Genomic DNA, 18,093 nt, shown 5'->3' with positions numbered 1-18,093 from the left:
ATACTAGCCCTTTATCTGATACATCATTTGCAAATATAAGATGAGTTTTATCTTGATTGAAGCTACTTGAAGGACAACCTTAGAACCTTTAAATCATAAAATGTAGTATTCAGAACTAGTGGATGGTAGAACTTCTGGTATGATCTGCTATTTTTTATTCTAGTGAATCAATTAATTAAAAATTTTATAGTTAAAGAATAGAAATTGCAAATATTTCTCATTACAAAAACTGTAACATTCTATAACAACATTCTTCTGAATAAGTATAAAGCATACTAACTTTCTTTTTTTTTAAGATTTATTTATTTATTTGAGAGAGAGAAAGGGAGAGAGAGCGCATGCAGAGAGGGGCAAAGGGAGGGGGAGAGAGAGAATCCCAAGCAGACTCCTTATTGAGTGCAGAGCCGGATGCAGGGCTCAATCCCATGACCCTGAGATCATGACCTTAGCCAAAACCAAGAGTCAGATGCTCAACCAGTTGAGCCACCCAGGCATCCCAAACATAGCAACTTTCTATTTGAATTAATTAATTTCCAATTAGTAATGCCAAGCTTAGAATGATAGCTTTGGACTTGGATTATATTTAAGATGTTCAAAAATGTAATGAACATAATCCAAAATTGCAAGATCTACATGAAATATAAAGTATGTGGTCGACATTAATGGATTAAAAAAAAAAGTCACTAGTGTTTAATTCCTGTTACAATTTGAATGCTAAGTAAGAGCAGTAGAGTAACGTTGGTTTATGCTTAGTTTCTAAAGTAAAGGACCAAGTAGTGTGTTATGACTGCAATGAAAACAAATTGCATAATAAGTGGATTATATGTAGAACTACATATAATCCATAGGAATGTGCTTACAAGAGATAGAGACTAAATTTGAAATAAAGAATTCATCCTATTTTGGATGGAAGGAAACTAAATCTCTTTATTTTGATATTTTCTTTTTGGATTTTCCCCTTCTTTTAATATATATCAACTCCATGGTGAAAAATTAAATGATTAATGTTATAGAGAAAATCATTAGTATTTATGAGTTTGTTTTGTTGCTTAATCTTTGTGTGAGCTTGGTCTCAGTCTTCCATTAAATAAAGATTTCAGAATATTTTATCCCTCTTTAATTTTTTGATTCTTACAGAAGAACCATATTTAAAATAAGCCCTATACCCTTGCAATCAACTGTTCAAAAAAATCAACTCCTTCAAGGTGTCCTGAAGTTGGAGGTTTAGTCAAAATTAAAGATACACTTTAAGTAATGCTGATCTTTTGTGAATTATAATTTTCTTAAATTTATAAAATTTCACTTATAGATTATACTCTGTTTGAAACTAAAAATTATTTCTCTACATATTTAATAATTAAGATGTTCACAGGTAGATATATCTATCCATTATAATTTTTAAAAATACAAACAAACAATGGGGATCTTTCTCCTCTACTTATATCAAAACATATTATAGTTGGTTATTATTATCTTTTGCTTATTTTTTCTATTGTTCAAGAATTTAGGTAAATTTTAGTTAATTTTAAGTAAGATTTTTCATTTTTTAAAAGATTTTATTTATTTATTTGACAGAGAGAGACACAGCGAGAGAGGGAACACAAACAGGGACAGAGGGAGAGGGAGAAGCGGGGCTTGATCCCAGAACCCTGGGATCATGACCTGAGCCAAAGGCAGACAACTTAACTGACTGAGCCACCCAGGTATCCCAATTTTCATTTGTTTTTAAAGCCTGTTTTACTTGGCATTTATTTTATTTTATTTTATTATGTTATGTTAATCATACATTACATCCTTTGTTTTTGATGTCGTGTTCCATGATTCATTGATTGCGTATAACACCCAGTGCTCCATTCAGTATGTGCCCTCTTTAATACCCATCACCAGGCTAACCCATCACCCCACCCTCCTCCCCTCTAGAACCCTCAGTTTGTTTTTCAGGGTCCATAGTCTCTCATGGTTCATCTCCCCCTCTGATTTCTGCCCCCCTTCATTGTGCTATGGTGAGCGCTGTGAATTGTGTAAGACTGTTGAATCACAGACCTGTACCTCTGAAACAAATAATACATTATATGTTACTTGGCATTTCTTGAAATAAGTGATGGAATATAAAATAATTTGTAAATGAAAGATTAATAATTCTGTCCTAAATTAGACAAAACTCTCCAATAATTTGTAGAAACTAAACTAACTATACCTAAATGATGTTGCCTTGGAACCAGATCCATGTGGGTGGCCCAGCCCCTCAAATAAAGAGGGCCCAAAGATCCTCCATAGTCAGGATGACAGGATGATATTCATGACCTGCCACTGGAAAGGCTTGTGCTCAGACTCCTTTTCTAGCAGTAATCATTTGTCAGTCATGATCCAACCAAAATCTTTGGCCCATTTTGGTTAAGAAAGCCAACGTGAGATCTGACCTGGGATCCTGGCCTCAATAATATCATGTGCTATTGGATTACCTTACCACTCACCATAACAGGCAAAGAGAAGAGCTCAGAGAACCATTCTTTCTACCACCAACACACTGGTTTTCTTGGGGAGTCCCATTTTATTCAATAGACTTTATTTTGGTGCTTCTCATCTGTGTTGTATTTTTGATCAACCCATTTATTTTCAGTGCAAGGGGTCCTTAAACTGGGATTGCTAAATAGACACAGTTGTTCAGCTTCTTCTTCTTTTTTTTTTTTTTTTTAAAAAAACAAGCTGAATGCCAGAAGCCAAACTAGGGAAATCTTCATATCAAGGGGTTGCTGAGACCACAGTTTCTGCTGTTCATCCACAACCATAGGTTCCACATTTCATGTAGATAGCTGGCTAGTGGTAGAAGAAGTCATTCTAAGCCATCCTTCACAGCATGAGATGTCATCTCAAAGGAATATATTGCTTGAGACACCTGTTATCAATTTCTTTAAGTGGGGTGCATCCTACTTTCTCCTCAACCCCACCACCTCTAGCAAACAAGCTGGTATTTCCATAGTGCAAATTACAGAAACTGAGTTCAGGATCGAAAGAATGTAAAACCAAGACTAAGAGCTAAATGAGTGCTACTTATGGACCCAGTCTAAGTTAGGCTGATTCTAAAGGCCTGGAGTCAAGTACACAATGAGTAATGCTTATTTAGAAACTCTATCTCTCAGGCTTTTAAATGACCTTTTTTAATGGTGTGGCTGCCTTCCGTGTGAGGGGATCTCACTTTCGCAGTGGGTACTCAGTGATATTACCCTTTTAAATAGCCCACAGGACTCCCCACTGATTCATGACCATTTGTAGAACAATGTCAGTCTCTGGGGCCCTTCATTTTTTTTTTCCCTTGGTACAAGACAAATGCACTGAAACTGTGCCAAGGCTTTGCTTCAACCATAGCATGAGATAAAGAGGATTTACAGGCAAAGGACTCTCTTGAACAGCGGCCAAAAAAGCAGATAACTTTTAAATAACACAGTGTGGTGGAAGAAACTGCCTTGTGGCAATCTACTTTTGAGAAAAATAGCAACTATTGACTGTACATGTTGGCAAACTGTGTATGCTTAAGCTCTAGGGAAGGTGGAAGGTTACCATACTGTTTATGGTTTTTCTTACATGGCTAACACTGAATTGAATGTTACAGACAAAAGTGACATTTTTATTACTTATCTTCAACCAAGTTCAATTGATTTACAACAATCAGCCATATGACTAATTCAATTTGAATGAAAATGAGTTCAAAGAATACATTAAAAGAAACATACAATGATAAATTATCTAAGTCATACAAATGTACCCCCTCACTTTAACAAATTTAGATTTCTGAAGTAGATAAATAATATATAATTGCTTTCTTTTATTGAAGGGCTCTCTTCTTTTTCAGTATAAGGTGATTCATCTCTAGATTTCTCTAAATAGTGAACTCTCTTAATGTTCTTAAAGTATAATTAGATTCCAAAAATCCTTTTCAAAAACGTTTTCTGGAACACAACTACTGCATCAGATGAAGGTTATTATGCTAAGACTCTCAAGCTGTTAACATGGGAGAGTTGATAGTATCATGTCCTTTGATTAGCATCCAACACCATGGTACTAATGGGTAGTGTGTGAAGGTGATAATACCTGAGGACACTGATTTTTTTTTTTTGAGTGAGAAAGAGAGAGAGAGAGAGCACACACGCATGCATGCACGTGGGATGGGGTTGGGGAAGGGGTAGGGGCAGAGGGAAAGGGAGAGAGAGAATCCCAAGCAGGCTCCACCCCCAGCGGGTGAGCCCAATGCTGGGCTCGATTCCACAACCCCTATATCAGGACCTGAGCCGAAATCAAGAGTCGGACGCTCAACTGCCTGAGCCACCCAGGTGCCCCCTAAGGACACTGATTTTTTTTTAAGATTTTATTTATTTATTTGACAGAGAGAGAGATAGCAAGAGCAGGAACACAAGCAGGGGGAGTGGGAGAGGGAGAAGAAGGCTTACACTGAGCAGGGAGCCAGATGCGGGGCTCTATCCCAGGAATCTGGGATCATGACCTGAGCCAGAGGCAGACGCTTAATGACAGCCACCCAGTTGCCCCAGGACACTGATTTTTAAACATATATAATATGAAGGGGCAAAATGTCTTCTAGCCATGGAAATAACTACGTAGACTGTAACAGAGTCCAGGGAAGAAAGATGCTGGCTGGATCTGAGGTGAGATGCAAATAAGTGTTGTCTGTGGTAGGAAAATCCATTAGATTTCTCATCTCCTCTAGTCCTAGTTCACATTCACCCTCAATGTTCTGATAGCTAATTTGTTGCTCAAGTACCTTAAGACCATGAAAGGAAGTACACTGATTTGGAGGAAGTGGGAATAGCTTTCATTATAAATTGTCTAATAAACACATTTAATGATCTCTGCATGTATGGACAATGGCAAATTACTAGACCAGGACTGTTGAAAACAAAGTCCTTGTCCAGCAAGACTTTAGATTAGTGTTTCTCAAACTTTTCCACATCATGGCACATACAGAAAATGATGATATTTGTAAGTCCTCCAGGTGAACTGGAGAGGATTTGAGGGAGTCAATATGGGGTTTCATGAAAAAAAAATACTATATTTCCTTTATATCTTTATATTATATATTTATGATAAAGAAAATAAAAGGAGAGATACATTGAATATAGAGTTTATAAAAAATTTACAAATAAAATGGACTCACATTTTTATTTATTTTTATTTATTTTTTGCTTCACATTTTAAAATGAAAAGTTGAGTTTGCTTCTGTGAATTTTTTACACACAACACAACACACACACACACACACACACACACACCAACCCGATTTGCAGCTCAAAACTGCTCCATGTAATTCCTAATCAGACCTTTCATATTCTTCATAGTCCCCTTGGTCAGAGATTATGTTTCCACAAGCAGAGGTGGCAAAGAGCAGATTAGCACTTTTTCTTCAATGACTGAAAACTGTTTTCTTGCCCTTTATCAGATAATTTGATCTTTGATCTTTTAAAATCTTACTTCATAGACTTACCATTTTTAAGCATAAAAGCCTTCTTATCTTTGACAAATGCAACATTGAAATGTTGTGTGATAATGAACAGATTTTGAATCCTTTAAAATATTTCATACTATTTCAAAGTTTTTGTGAAGTTTTTCTTCCAGCATAAACACATTGCTCCACTGGTCTTACTAATACTTTAATGTTCAAAATCTAACAGTTACTAAACATTAGTAGTGATTTTTTTCTTTAAATCCATTAATATTGACACTGCACATTCATATATCTGATGGGGTCCTACCAATCCTGGATCAAGTTCTTTAAGATGTTCAAAATATTAGTTTTTTATTTTTTTAAAAAAGATTTATTTATTTATCTGAGAAAGTACTAGGCACTGTTGCTTCACTTGATAACTTTTCCATGACCAAAAAAAAAAAAAAAAAAGGCTGAGGATTAAAAGAATTACTGGAGAACATACAAGTGAATTTGAGATAATCCTCATTATTCTGCATGATTTAAGGTTCCTGATTCCTTGGCTTTCTTGGTTGCCCACTTTTGCCCCACATTTACTGAGATATATTTATTTATATGTAAATATTTAAATATTAATATATACTCACGTACTTATTAATATATATTAATATATTTATTTTGCTCCCAGATTTATTGAGATGTAATTGACATACAACATTGTATAAGTTTAAGGTGTACAATGTGATGATTTGATACACATACTTATTGTAAAATGATTACTGCAACAAGGTTAGTTAACATATCCTTCACCTCACATAATTACCATTTTATTGTTGTTGTGGTGGTGGTGAGAATATTAAAGCTTTACCCTCATAACAACTTTCAAGTATACAGTACAGTTATTGTCAACTATAGTCACCATGCTCTATTTTAGATCTCTGGAGCTTATTCATCTTATAATTGAATGTCTGTACCCTTTGACCAACATCTCTCCATTTGTCCTGGCCCCTTGATCCCTGGCAACCATCATTCTTCTCTTTTTCTATGAGTTCAATGTTTTTAGATTCCAAATATAAGTGAAATCATACAGTATTTGTCTTTCTCCATCTGATTTATCTCCCGTAGCATAATGCCCTCAAGGTCCATCCATGTTGTCACAAATGGCAGGATTTCCTTCTTCTTTATGGCTGAATAGTGTTCCATTGTATATAGATACACATTTTCTTTATCCATTCATCTGTCAATGGACATTTAGTTTGTTTCCATGTGTTGTCTATTGTGAATAATGCTTTGCGGTACTGTTTTGAAAATCATCTCTGAAAGCCTACCACCTGTTCCTCCAGGCCTTGCAACTATGCTATAAATCTCTAATTCCCTGTCAACTAGAATAGATTTTTGTCCACAGTGGAACTTTAAATGATACAATAATTGGTACCAGAAATGGCTGCTGACCTTAGAAACCCAAAGATATGGGGTGCCTGGGTGGCTCAGTTGGTTAAGCATCTGCCTTCGGCTCAGGTCATGATCCCAAGGTCCTGCGTGCTATCTCTCCCTCTCTCTATCTCAAATAAATAAATACAATCTTAAAAAAAAAAAAAAGAAATCCCAAGATGTAAATCTGGAACTGTTGTTTAACCTGAGTGAATTTGAAAACAGTGAAGAGATCTGTTTACTTTGAGAGGATGTCTGATGGGAGTCACCTGTGGTCTCCTAGAAAGGAGTACCTTTTGGAGACAGTTTTGACAGGACCAGGTGGCTACTGCTATAGCACAGTGTGGTGGAGAAAAGCACCATAAGGGATGCAGAATGGGCAAAGTACTTCTAATTATATTTAGTAGTTCTGAGACAGAAAATGACAGGCTTAGAGTTTTAAGTTTAAGCCATGACTAGAGAACCAGAGAATATCGATGACTGCCACACAATATCTTGTCCCTTATAGCCACAGTCTGGATCTGTAGATTTCTGATTTATAGTGTGTGCTGAATTCATAGCTTCACCAGGTTTCTGAAAAGACTTAAAAGCAATGACTAACCCAGTAGCAATGAGCAACCTTAGTGTTTAAATTATGGTCTCTAAATTTAATTTTCCACTATGATGAACCTGGGTAGAAAATATTTCCAAATGATATGTGATAAATGACCTGTATCCAAAATATATAGAGAACTATTATGAGTCAATACTAATAAGACAAACAACTCAATTAAAAGTAGGACAAATATTTGAACAGATACTTCACAAAAGAAGATATAGACATGGTTAACAAAAAATAGAATGAGCTCATCATTAGTCATGAAGGGAAAGCAAATTAAAACCAGAAGGAGGCACCACTACACACCCAATAGAATGGCTAAAATTTAAAGGCCTGACAATATCAAGTGTTGTAGAGCATAGGAAGCAATTGGATCACTCACTCATTGGTGGTGGGTATGCGAATATAGTATAGATCCTTTGGAAAAACAGTTTGGCAAGTTCTCATAACATCAAGCATACACATGGCATAAGACCCAGAAATTCCATTTTTGGGTATTTTCCCAAGGAAGGAGAAACATATGTTCACACAAAAACCTGTGTATAAATGTTTAGAGCAGATTTATTTATAACAGTCCAAAACTGGAAAGAACCCAAATGTCCATCAACCAGTGATTGGATGTTGTATATCCATGTAGTGCAATACTACTCAGCAACAGAAAGAGACAAGCTACTGATACATGCAAACTATGAACAAATCTCCAAAGCCTTATGCTAAATTAAGAAGCCAGACACAAGAGGCAGCATATTGCACAGTGCAATTTATAAGATATTCTAAAAATCCAAAATTATAGGGAGAGAAAACGATCAGTTTTTCCTGGAGAAGAGGGTTGGAGGGAAAGGTCTGACCTCAAAGGGGCATGAAGGGAATTTCGGATGATGGAAATGCTCTACATCTTCATTGTAGTAACAGTTACACGACTGTAAACATTTGTCAAAAATCATCCAGCCATATATGTTAAAATAAAAAGGAACCCCAAAATATAGACATGTGCAGTACAGACTAATTGTGGGGGAAAAATTAAAACAGTAGCTTTAAACTACTTTATGAAAACTCTACAATTTGTCATAGAAGTGCATTTTCAGAATGGGCTGGTATGATTCATTGGTTCAGAACATGGCTATAAAATTCAAGCTGACTTTGGTTCAAGTTCTGGTTCTGCCATTTATTAGTAGAGTGACCTTATGCTAATTACATCATTCATACCTGAAAGGCTTATGGTGGGGATTTAATGATGCACTTAACCACTTCGTCACTGCTTGGCTCATATGGGCATTCAACAAACGTTAGTTATTTAAGAACATTTAGAAACATGAAGTTTATATGTGGGGAGATACACATATAAGCAAATAAATTACAATATCTTGTGAAAATAGCAGAAATAGAGCAAGTGTAAGGCACAGTGATGGCAAAAAATGAGAAATGTTTCACCATGTTTGAAGAAGCCAATGAAGACTTTCTGGAGGAAATCATGACTAAGATAAATTCTGAAAGACAAATAGATGGTTTTCAGCCTGATTAGGAGAGTGAAGGGCATAAACTGTCATAGTGTACATGGAGAATTATGAGCAGTTTGCTATTCCTTTCCTTTTTCTTTCTTTCTTTCTTTCTTTCTTTCTTTCTTTCTTTCTTTCTTTCTTTCTTTCTTTCTTTCTTTCTTTCTTTCTTTCTTTCTTTCTTCTTTCTTTCTTTCCTTCTTTCATGATTAGAGAAGCTACTGCAATATGGAGGAGTTAGCCAGAATAAGCTCTTGAATGCTAACTTAGGAATCTTGTTGTATTTCATCATGCTTATGGTAGAGTGATCAGGAGCCAACAAAGAGGGGAACAAATTACAAAGATTACTTTTGTCATCTTGGAGAAGGTGGATTGAAGCCAGGATGAAGCTAGAGTGTGACAAACCTGTCAGAAGTCTTGTTAGATGAAATCAAGTAAAGAATGGTGACATTCAGCACTTGGACTATGGGAATAGAAAGGTGAGAATAAATTCAAGAGAGTTTTAGGGGAATCCACATAACTGATATGAAGGAGAATGGCTCTAAAATGACATTTAGAATTCATGCTTGGGTATCTAGGTGAGTAGTGGTATGTCTTTTTTTTTTTTTTTAAGATTTTATTTATTTGACAGAGAGAGACACAGCGAGAGAGGGAACACAAGCAGGGGGAGTGGGAGAGGGAGAAGCAGGCTTCCCGCTGAGCAGGGAGCCCAATGCGGGGCTCAATCCCAGAATCCTGGGATCATGACCTGAGCCGAAGGCAGACACTTAATGACCGAGCCACCCAGGCGCCCCGGGTAGTGGTATGTCTTGATAAATAGAAAAACATGTTCCTAAAGGGAAATGATGAGTTTAGGTGAGTAGTATTGATGTTTGAGGTGCCTGTGGACATCCACATAGAGCTTTCCAATAAAAGGAAGGATATATGAACCTAAAGCTCAGTATTGAAGTCGGCTGGGGAGCTATATGTATGGCAGTTGAAGTCACAGAAATAAAGAAGATCACCCTGGAAAAGCATAAAGTATGACAAGGAAACCAGGGACAGAACCCTGGGAAATATCAACACTTAAGTCTGTATAGAAAAGACCTTAAATAGTGGTCATAAAAGTAGGAGGATCAAGAGCAAGTAGTATCAAGGAAAACAAGGAAGGTGTTTCAAGAATGAGGTATCATCAGGAGTATTAAATGCAGTGGTGATGTCAAGGAAAATGAAGACTAAGAAACAGCCAATGGGGGCGCCTGGGTGGCTCAGTTGGTTAAGTGACTGCCTTCGGCTCAGGTCATGATCCTGGAGTCCCTGGATCGAGTCCCGCATCGGGCTCCCTGCTCGGCAGGGAGTCTGCTTCTCCCTCTGACCCTCCTCCCTCTCATGCTCTCTGTCTCTCATTCTCTCTCTCTCATATAAATAAATAAAATCTTTAAAAAAAATGATAAAAAAAAAAAAGAAACAGCCAATGGATTGGAGTAGTTTTAGTAGTGGGAGCAAATTAGATCACTGTGGTTTGAAGAGTGAACGGAGGTTAACACGTGGAAATATCAAATGCAGGCTACTGTTTTGGAAACTCATGGTCAAGAAGAGAAAGAGAAAAACAGAATGATAGCTACAAGGAAATACAGGTTGAAAGGAGGTTTTTCATTTGTTTGTTTCTGTTTTTTTGTTTTTTGTTTTTTTTTTTTATGAGGCAAGGGAGAGACTTCACAGTATTTCTATATTGAAGGGGAAAGGGCTGGAAGAGAGGGAGAGGCTGAAGATCTAGGAGTGTATTACTCAAGGTCCAGTCAGGAGACAGAAATTGCAAGTCATTTCATAGAAAATTTAATATAAAGAATTCTTAAATATGTATAAAGCTGTTTATCAGGTAATTTAAAAGATGATATAAGGACATAAAGGGATATGAAAGAAGAAACTGTAAGAAACATCTAACATTCTTAGGGCTGGGGGACCAGCAGAGGCAGGCAAGAGATGGAGTTTTATAAGTGTGAGAGGAATTCAGGAGAGGGAGAGATTTTTTTTTTTTTTTTTTTGCTAAAGTCCAATCAAAGAGTATTTTATGAAGATGGCATTTGAGCTGGGTTTAATTAAGTAGAAATGAAAGAATATTCCGGCAGTTACACAAGTTGCACATGACCCGGCAAATAGTAGATGCTTAATAAATATTTGTTGAATAGATGAAATTATGAAGGACAGTGAGCAAAATCCAGAGGGTTAAAGTATGGAAAAATTGGGGGAACGTACGTTTGACTGGGACTTGTGTTGTGGGAGAATGGTGGGCTGCACAAATAGAATAGGGATGGGGCAGACAGTTTTGAATACCAGGCTAAGGAGTTCAGACTTTATTTTAGGAAGCCAACTGAAGTTTGAGTAGGGGAGTGACATGTCTAAAACAATAGTTTCTGGAAGGTTGATCTGTCTCTGGTATTGTGAATAAATAGAAAGGAGAGAGGAACCGAAGTCATCAGAAGCCAAAAAGGATGACGTGGTTTGGGGTGACAGTAAGGATTGAAGAGAGGGAATAGATACGAGACAAAATGAAGAGGGCCAATTGACTTAACCGCTGATTGGAGGGGAGGGTGGAGGACGAAGAAGGGAAATGGAGATCTAGGCCATTGGGAAGAATGGCATAAAGAGGAAAGAAAGGTGGAAGAGGAGATTTTGAAGGGACAAGATAAGTTCTGTGAGGGCTTACTAGACACCCTAGTGCATGCAAGGTGTCGGCCCTGCAGGTCTGTGGCTTCGTGGAGTCCGGACAGGAAGTGGCGACTTGGAAGTCATCCGCACGATTCTGGCTGAGGCCTGTCTTTGGGAGAAAGCAATAGCATCTCAGAGTATGTGAGCCCAGAGCCGGTCCGCTGGCTAGAAGCTGAGGCTGCACTGCCTGCTGATTTACAGTTTTCACCTGGGTTCGCCTGCAACAACTAGGAAGAGGAGGATTCTCACGTCTATCCTGCCTCAAAGCACTGTACTCAGGGAGCGGAGGACGCCCGAGCTCTTTCCCTACCGACGGCTTTCCTAAGGCGGGACAATGAGCGCCATAGGGCTGCCGAGCGCGAGCTTCCTGGGCGGAGGCGCGCGCTTCCCTGCGCGCGCAGGCGCGGCACGGTGTCGCCTAGCAACCAGGAACAACAGTGGCCCAGAGCGCGCGCCGGCCGCAGCGGGTACAGTTCTCCAGGTCTGAGGAGCCGCTGCTCTGAGGGATCTCCTGGCAGGTAAAGGCAGGCGTGCGGCTACGCAGCTACGCCCGCGGTTAGGAGAGGCCCAGGGCCGAGGTCCCAGCAGAACTTGGGCAAGGAGAAGGTGCCCCGCGGGTGGGGACATCTGGGGCTACTGAGGGAAAGAACGAACACCTTGTAGGGGTTGTCGGTCCCTGCCCTATGCCCGCAGTATTAGACGGGGGTCGGGGTGGGTTTCATGAGCATCCCGGCCGCCTTCCATTTAACAGGTGACAAAACTGAGGCCCGTAGAGGGGCTCTGAGGGTCTAAGATTCCGTCAGTCCCCACTTGTTCTAGCCTTCCTCCTCCCCCTTCAAGTTTTCTCAAAAAAGATCTCCCCACTGGCAAACGTTTAAGGTCGTGTAGTCTGAAAGTTCACCAAGAAGTACAAATGAGTGATACATTTGTGGGGGAAAATGTGGCTCCTCTCTAATAATCAAGAAGACGCACATTTAAAGCAGATTTGTTTTCGTACTCAATGCCGTGAAGTTCATGCGTTTTCATCCAATTATTTTACTTTATCTTAAAGAAGCAGTTGCGGAATGTGGATGAACATTTTATGGCTAAGGATGTTCATTGCAGCCTTATCCATAATTTCAGGAAATTGGAAACAAATGCTCAACAATAGGGGACTGTCTAGATAAATAGTGCACTTTACAGTATTATTTTAAATGACATGATATCCTGATTCATTGGAGATGATTGGAGCAGTGTATGGAGACTGAGCTTCCATGAACTTGTCCATTAGTTTAAGAATATAGTAGGAAAATGGTTCCAGGAAGGGAAGTTGAGAATAGGGGCTAGAAATCCAGGTATGATGGTAAAATCACTATAGAAAACACACAAAAAAGGAACTATATTGAAATAGTGCTGATCTCCCTGAGTCTTTCCTGGGTGATTTTTTTTTTATCCTATGTGCCCTTCCTTGTCTTCCAAATTTTCTGTAATGAAATGTATTACCTCTGTAAGTGGACAGTAAACACAGAGCTATACACTTAAATATGATTAAAATGGTAAATTTTATGGTATGTTTATTTTAGCACAATAAAAAAACATCAATGGGCAGGTGGTAAAAGAGTCAAGGAAAGCAGGTTTGCTTCAAACAGTCAAAGGTATTTATTTTCTTAATTTGACACCTCTGAAGCTTTAGAAGAAAACACATTTTTAAAGAATAAAACAATATGAGGTAATTTGGTTGTATCATGTTGCTTTTAAGTGAAATGTTGAATTTACAAAGTTAAAAAAAAAAACACCTTAGGGTTATCTTTGAGGCTCATTGCCCTGGTTCTTTGTCAGTTGTATACTTTCTCCCCCATTAACTATTATGTTCAATTTGGCAATAAAAACACAAACCAAATGCTTCCTACTTCACGGTATTGCCTAAGATCAGCTTCATTGCTCTAATCTTGTGTTAAGGCTGTTCCAACCTCTATACTCTTCAATATGCAATTATTCAAAGCCACTATCCTGAAATGGGAAAAATAAGTTCCTGAGTGAAAATCAGATGACCTACAGTAACTTTGTGTAGGTGTAATTCAGTTCCTTCTCAAACATTATTCATAAGCAGTTCTTATGTAAGTCAAAGTCTGCTGTATCTTGGAATTGGTTGGAAAGAGCTATGAAATTTCTTTTTCCTAGAGATTAGTCGTAGGATAGATTTTCATTTGTTTAGAATAGTTTCTATGCATCTGCTTGGAATATTATAGACGCAGTCTAGGGTCTGTGCTTTTTAAGCATCTATGAAAGATGTTTGAATTTTGAAAAAATATTGCCTCTAAAATCTGAAAAGAAAATTGAAAAATTAATGTTAAATGTTTTTTATTAATATTAAATTACATTTGAAAACAATTTTCTCATTTTGTAAGAATTTCCAGGTGTACAAACTGCTGAATAATTTCAAATGCTTAATTTCAAAACTTTTTATGATGAAAATTATATTTAATGGAGAATGTGGGTACATTTTAATGTTGAATATATTGGATATAATGTGAGGTAGTGCATCACAGCATAAACTTGCGCAGGCCCTCAAAGATCTTGAAATGTATGTGACCCGAAATTAGGGACCTGGATGTCTGTCAGAAGTCCCTAGGAGTTTCTATGTACATGTGTCTTTATAAAATATGTGATAAATTCTGGTCAGTGTCTCTAATGCTAGGAGTTACATTTGTGCCTTGACAAACTACCTGAATTAACCCTGATGTAGATTCTCTCCAAGGATTTTCGACTTCCCAGAATTTCTCTGGAAACTATAGCAATTTCCTTGAGACTAGTTTATACCGTTTGAGATTGCTCAAATACCAAGCATAAATTCTCATTGGAGAAAATTCAAAAGATTTCTGGGGTTATTCTAACAGTCACCAACATGTTGGAAAGATCTCTGTACCCAGGTGGAATTACTCCTCTGTGGTATATCAACTATGAGTACCAACGCTTTGACATTTTTCCTGCACAGGCATTTTTCCTGCACATTTTTCCATACAGAGGCAGGTGGAAAAGGGTCTTGCAAGCAATAACTCCAATTTCCCCAGAATACATCTCTTCAGATTCTCAATTACTTGTTTTAATGAGCTATGGATTATATTAGAGAAAACTTTTGGTTATCTGGGAAAATGACACAAATGTTAGTTTGCAGTTGGTTATGTCTTGGGTATCATTCATAAAATCATACTCCCAGGAAAAACAGTTAATGATTTTTATAAATATCAAATGCCTATTTATGTACCAGACACTGTTGGGTTAGATCAGTGCAGAAAGCAGACAAAATCCATCCCTTTGTGGCAAAACATTCTTGCAGATCTCAAAAGTAACTTGGATTTAGTCTCCCAAGCCCTCCATAAGTGAGCTGTAAGCATGGTAAACTGTTTCCTGTTATGTAAGTAAAAGTTATGTCACTAATGTATTCTCTTTCTTACGAACTGGAAGCCAGACTAATGCTCAACAATCTTATCAATAAGTTCCTTAAAATTTGAGGATCTGAAATAGGAATGTAGGTAACATTTGTACGTGTACGATAATTTCTACAAGTACTGCATAGTCTGTTTTTAGGTAAAATCAAAATAAGGAAATGAATCTCCTTCTAACGGCATAGGCAACTGAGAGGTTTGTACATCGGATATACGATGTACAAATGACAATTTTTTTTTTTAAGTGGGCTCTACGCGGGGTCTGAACTCACAACCCTGAGATCAAGACCTGAGCTGAGATCGAGTCAGATGCTTAATCGACTGACCTGCCTAGGTGCCCCTTTACAAATGACACTTTTAACTATTTATTTTTCCAGAATGGGTAAAAAGATAAAGAAGGAAGCAGAACGTCCTCCTAAGGATGTGGTAAGTTTCTGATTTGAATATTATAGTAGCACATTAACAACCAGTTTTAAAAATAAATTGTTCAAACAGTTTGGCACATACCAGTATATGCATGAGTACACAGTGGCAGAAGTCCAAAGTCTGACTAATGATAAGATTAGTTAGAGAAATCTAACATTATATAAACAACATTTACAATGTTGTCATTACATAATTAGCACAATTAGGGAGTAATTATTAGCTTTTCCAGTATGTGGATGGCATGTTTATAAGCCTAGTTAATGAACAAATAGTTTGGTTTGTTCTTTTAAATATTTTAAATTTATATTTGCCTGCCTGTCATTAATGTTAATCATCCAAGTGAATTTTCAAAATTAACTAGAGTTTATGCTATAGCTACTAGATAGGTATAATAAGGTTGTCTGACGAAGACCACTTGGACATCAGAAGTCTTGTATTTTCCAGTTCTATGGAGAGAAAAGTGTGGGTTCATCTTCTTTTTCTATTCCAAATATTTGAGTAACGCATTGCCTACAACACAAAACCCTGTCTCCCTTTTAAAAGCATGGTTTTATCTTATTTCTTTAAAGTTTATGAATTATCAAAATATTGTGTTAAAAATAGAAAATGAACTTGGACAGTTTTCAGTTTAGAAACTTATTTTGAAACAGACATTTGGTGTAATTTTCTTCAAATAAAATGCGAAAGAAAAAAAAGTGCTTATAGTCAGTCAATAGACTCGTAGGATTTTATAGTTTGAGGGAGGCTGAGCTTAGTGCAGTATCTTCCCAACAGCACTGGAGCTGTGTGGTTACGGATGTGAGCTATGTCTCAGCTCTGCCTCTCATGAGCTGTGTTGTTTGGCACAGTTGCCAAATGCGGCTGAGTTATTTCAGTTAAAAAAAAAAAAATCTTCAATGCAAATTGTAATGTCCAACTCATTTTGGTTGTTGTATGAATTAAAATGAAATAAAGCACATCAAGTTTTCAGTACCTGGCACACAGTTAACACTAGTATATAAGGCTTATTATGGGACTCCTTTAGACTCTGACACACACATACACACACACACACACATCCTTATGTAACTTCTTATGTATGATCCTTCAGTACAGTTGGGAATAAAGGCTGCAGAAACATCTGTCTGCCCAGGTCTAGGAAAGCTTTGCAGAGATAGATGGTTATTGTGGTTCATGATGCATTTTCATCATTCTAGTTGCTCTCCCTTTGGACATACTCCTAAAACATTCCAAATTCTCTTTTTTTTTTTCATTGCATTCTAAGTTTGCATTACTACTTTTTATTGCAAAGTAGCATTTTTTAAAGATTTTATTTTATTAAAGATTTTATTTATCTATCCGTCTATCTGAGGGGGAGAGAGAGAGTGAGCGAGCATGCAGGGGGAAGGAAAGAATCTCAAGCAGACTCCCTGCTAAATGAGGATCCCAACAGGGGCTCCATCCCAGGACCCTGAGATCATGAACTGAGCCTAAATCAAGAGTTGGACACTTAACCGACTGAGCCACCCAGGTGCCCCAAGATTTTATTTTTAAGTAATCTCTACACCCAACATGGGGCTCAAGCTCACAACCCCAGGATCAAGAGTTACATGCTCCATGGACTGAGCCAGCCAGGTGCCCCGCACAATAACGTTATTGACATCTTATTACCAGAAAGTGGACTAAGGAACACAGAGCTTGCTGACAAAGACTGTCTAATTACAATTGGAAGGAAGGGACTATTAAGCAATAGATATATTTGTCTAATACACTTTCTATAATTTTGCAACATCTTGCTTGCATTGTCCTCTGTACTCTAGACCTTGTGGGGCACAATCAAGGACTTGAGAAACGGTTTTAATCCTAGTGTTACCAGAAATCTAGCAGTTCACAACAGCCTTAGGGACAGCCAAAGCATGTGTAATGGCCAGTTTTAAAAAAATTACTGCCTGTGTTTTCTTCTGGGAGTTTTATGGTTTCAGGTCTCGTATGTAGGTCTTTAATCCACTTGAGTTTATTTTTGTGTATGGTGTAAGATAGTGGTCCAGTTTCATTCTTTTCCATGTAGCTGTCCAGTTTTCCCTACACCATTTGTTGAAGAGACTGCCTTTTCCCCGTTCTATATTCTTGCCTCCTATTTTGTTCCATTGATCTATGTGTCTTATTTTTGTGCCAGTACCATACTGTTTTGATGACTACAGCTTTGTAGTACATCTTGAAATCTGGGATTGTTATAACTCCAGCTGTGTTCTTCTTTCTCAAGATTGCTTTGGCTATTTGGGATATTTTGTGGTTCCATACACATTTTAGTATTATTTGTTCTAGTTCTGTGAAAAATGTTGTTGGTATTTTGATAGGGATTGCATCAAGTATCCCTCCATAGATGAATGGATAAGGAAGATGTGGCATATATATATGTGCAATGGAATATTACTCAGCTATAAAAAGAATGTGATCTTGCTGTTTGCAGCAACATGGAAGGATCTAGAGGGTATAATGCTAAATGAAGTAAGTCAGACAAAGAAAGACAAATACCTAATGATTTCAATCATACATGGAATTTAAGAAAAAACCAAATGAACAAACAAAACAAGAGACAAACAAAAAAAACATACT

General features: G+C 37.5%; 1 protein-coding gene across 1 annotated transcript in view; it reads left to right on the top strand.

Moving 5' to 3' along the window:
- The first annotated feature begins 12,061 nt into the window (after nt 1-12,061).
- Nucleotides 12,062-18,093, top strand: part of ARMC3 (armadillo repeat containing 3) — a 92,882-nt gene continuing 86,850 nt past the window's right edge. The window contains exons 1-2 of the mRNA XM_064591974.1: nt 12,062-12,165; nt 15,450-15,498. Of these exons, the coding sequence (XP_064448044.1) occupies nt 15,451-15,498 (48 nt within the window). The 5' untranslated portion in view covers nt 12,062-12,165; nt 15,450. The remainder of the gene's footprint in view (nt 12,166-15,449; nt 15,499-18,093) is intronic.

Source organism: Mirounga angustirostris, unplaced genomic scaffold (assembly GCF_029215605.1).
Source record: "Mirounga angustirostris isolate CCGP_5_RB_7025 unplaced genomic scaffold, mMirAng1.0.hap1 SCAF_5, whole genome shotgun sequence".
NCBI lineage: Eukaryota > Metazoa > Chordata > Mammalia > Carnivora > Phocidae > Mirounga > Mirounga angustirostris.
The sequence above is the reverse complement of the archived record's forward strand: the minus strand, read 5'-3'. Positions and strand labels throughout refer to the sequence as shown.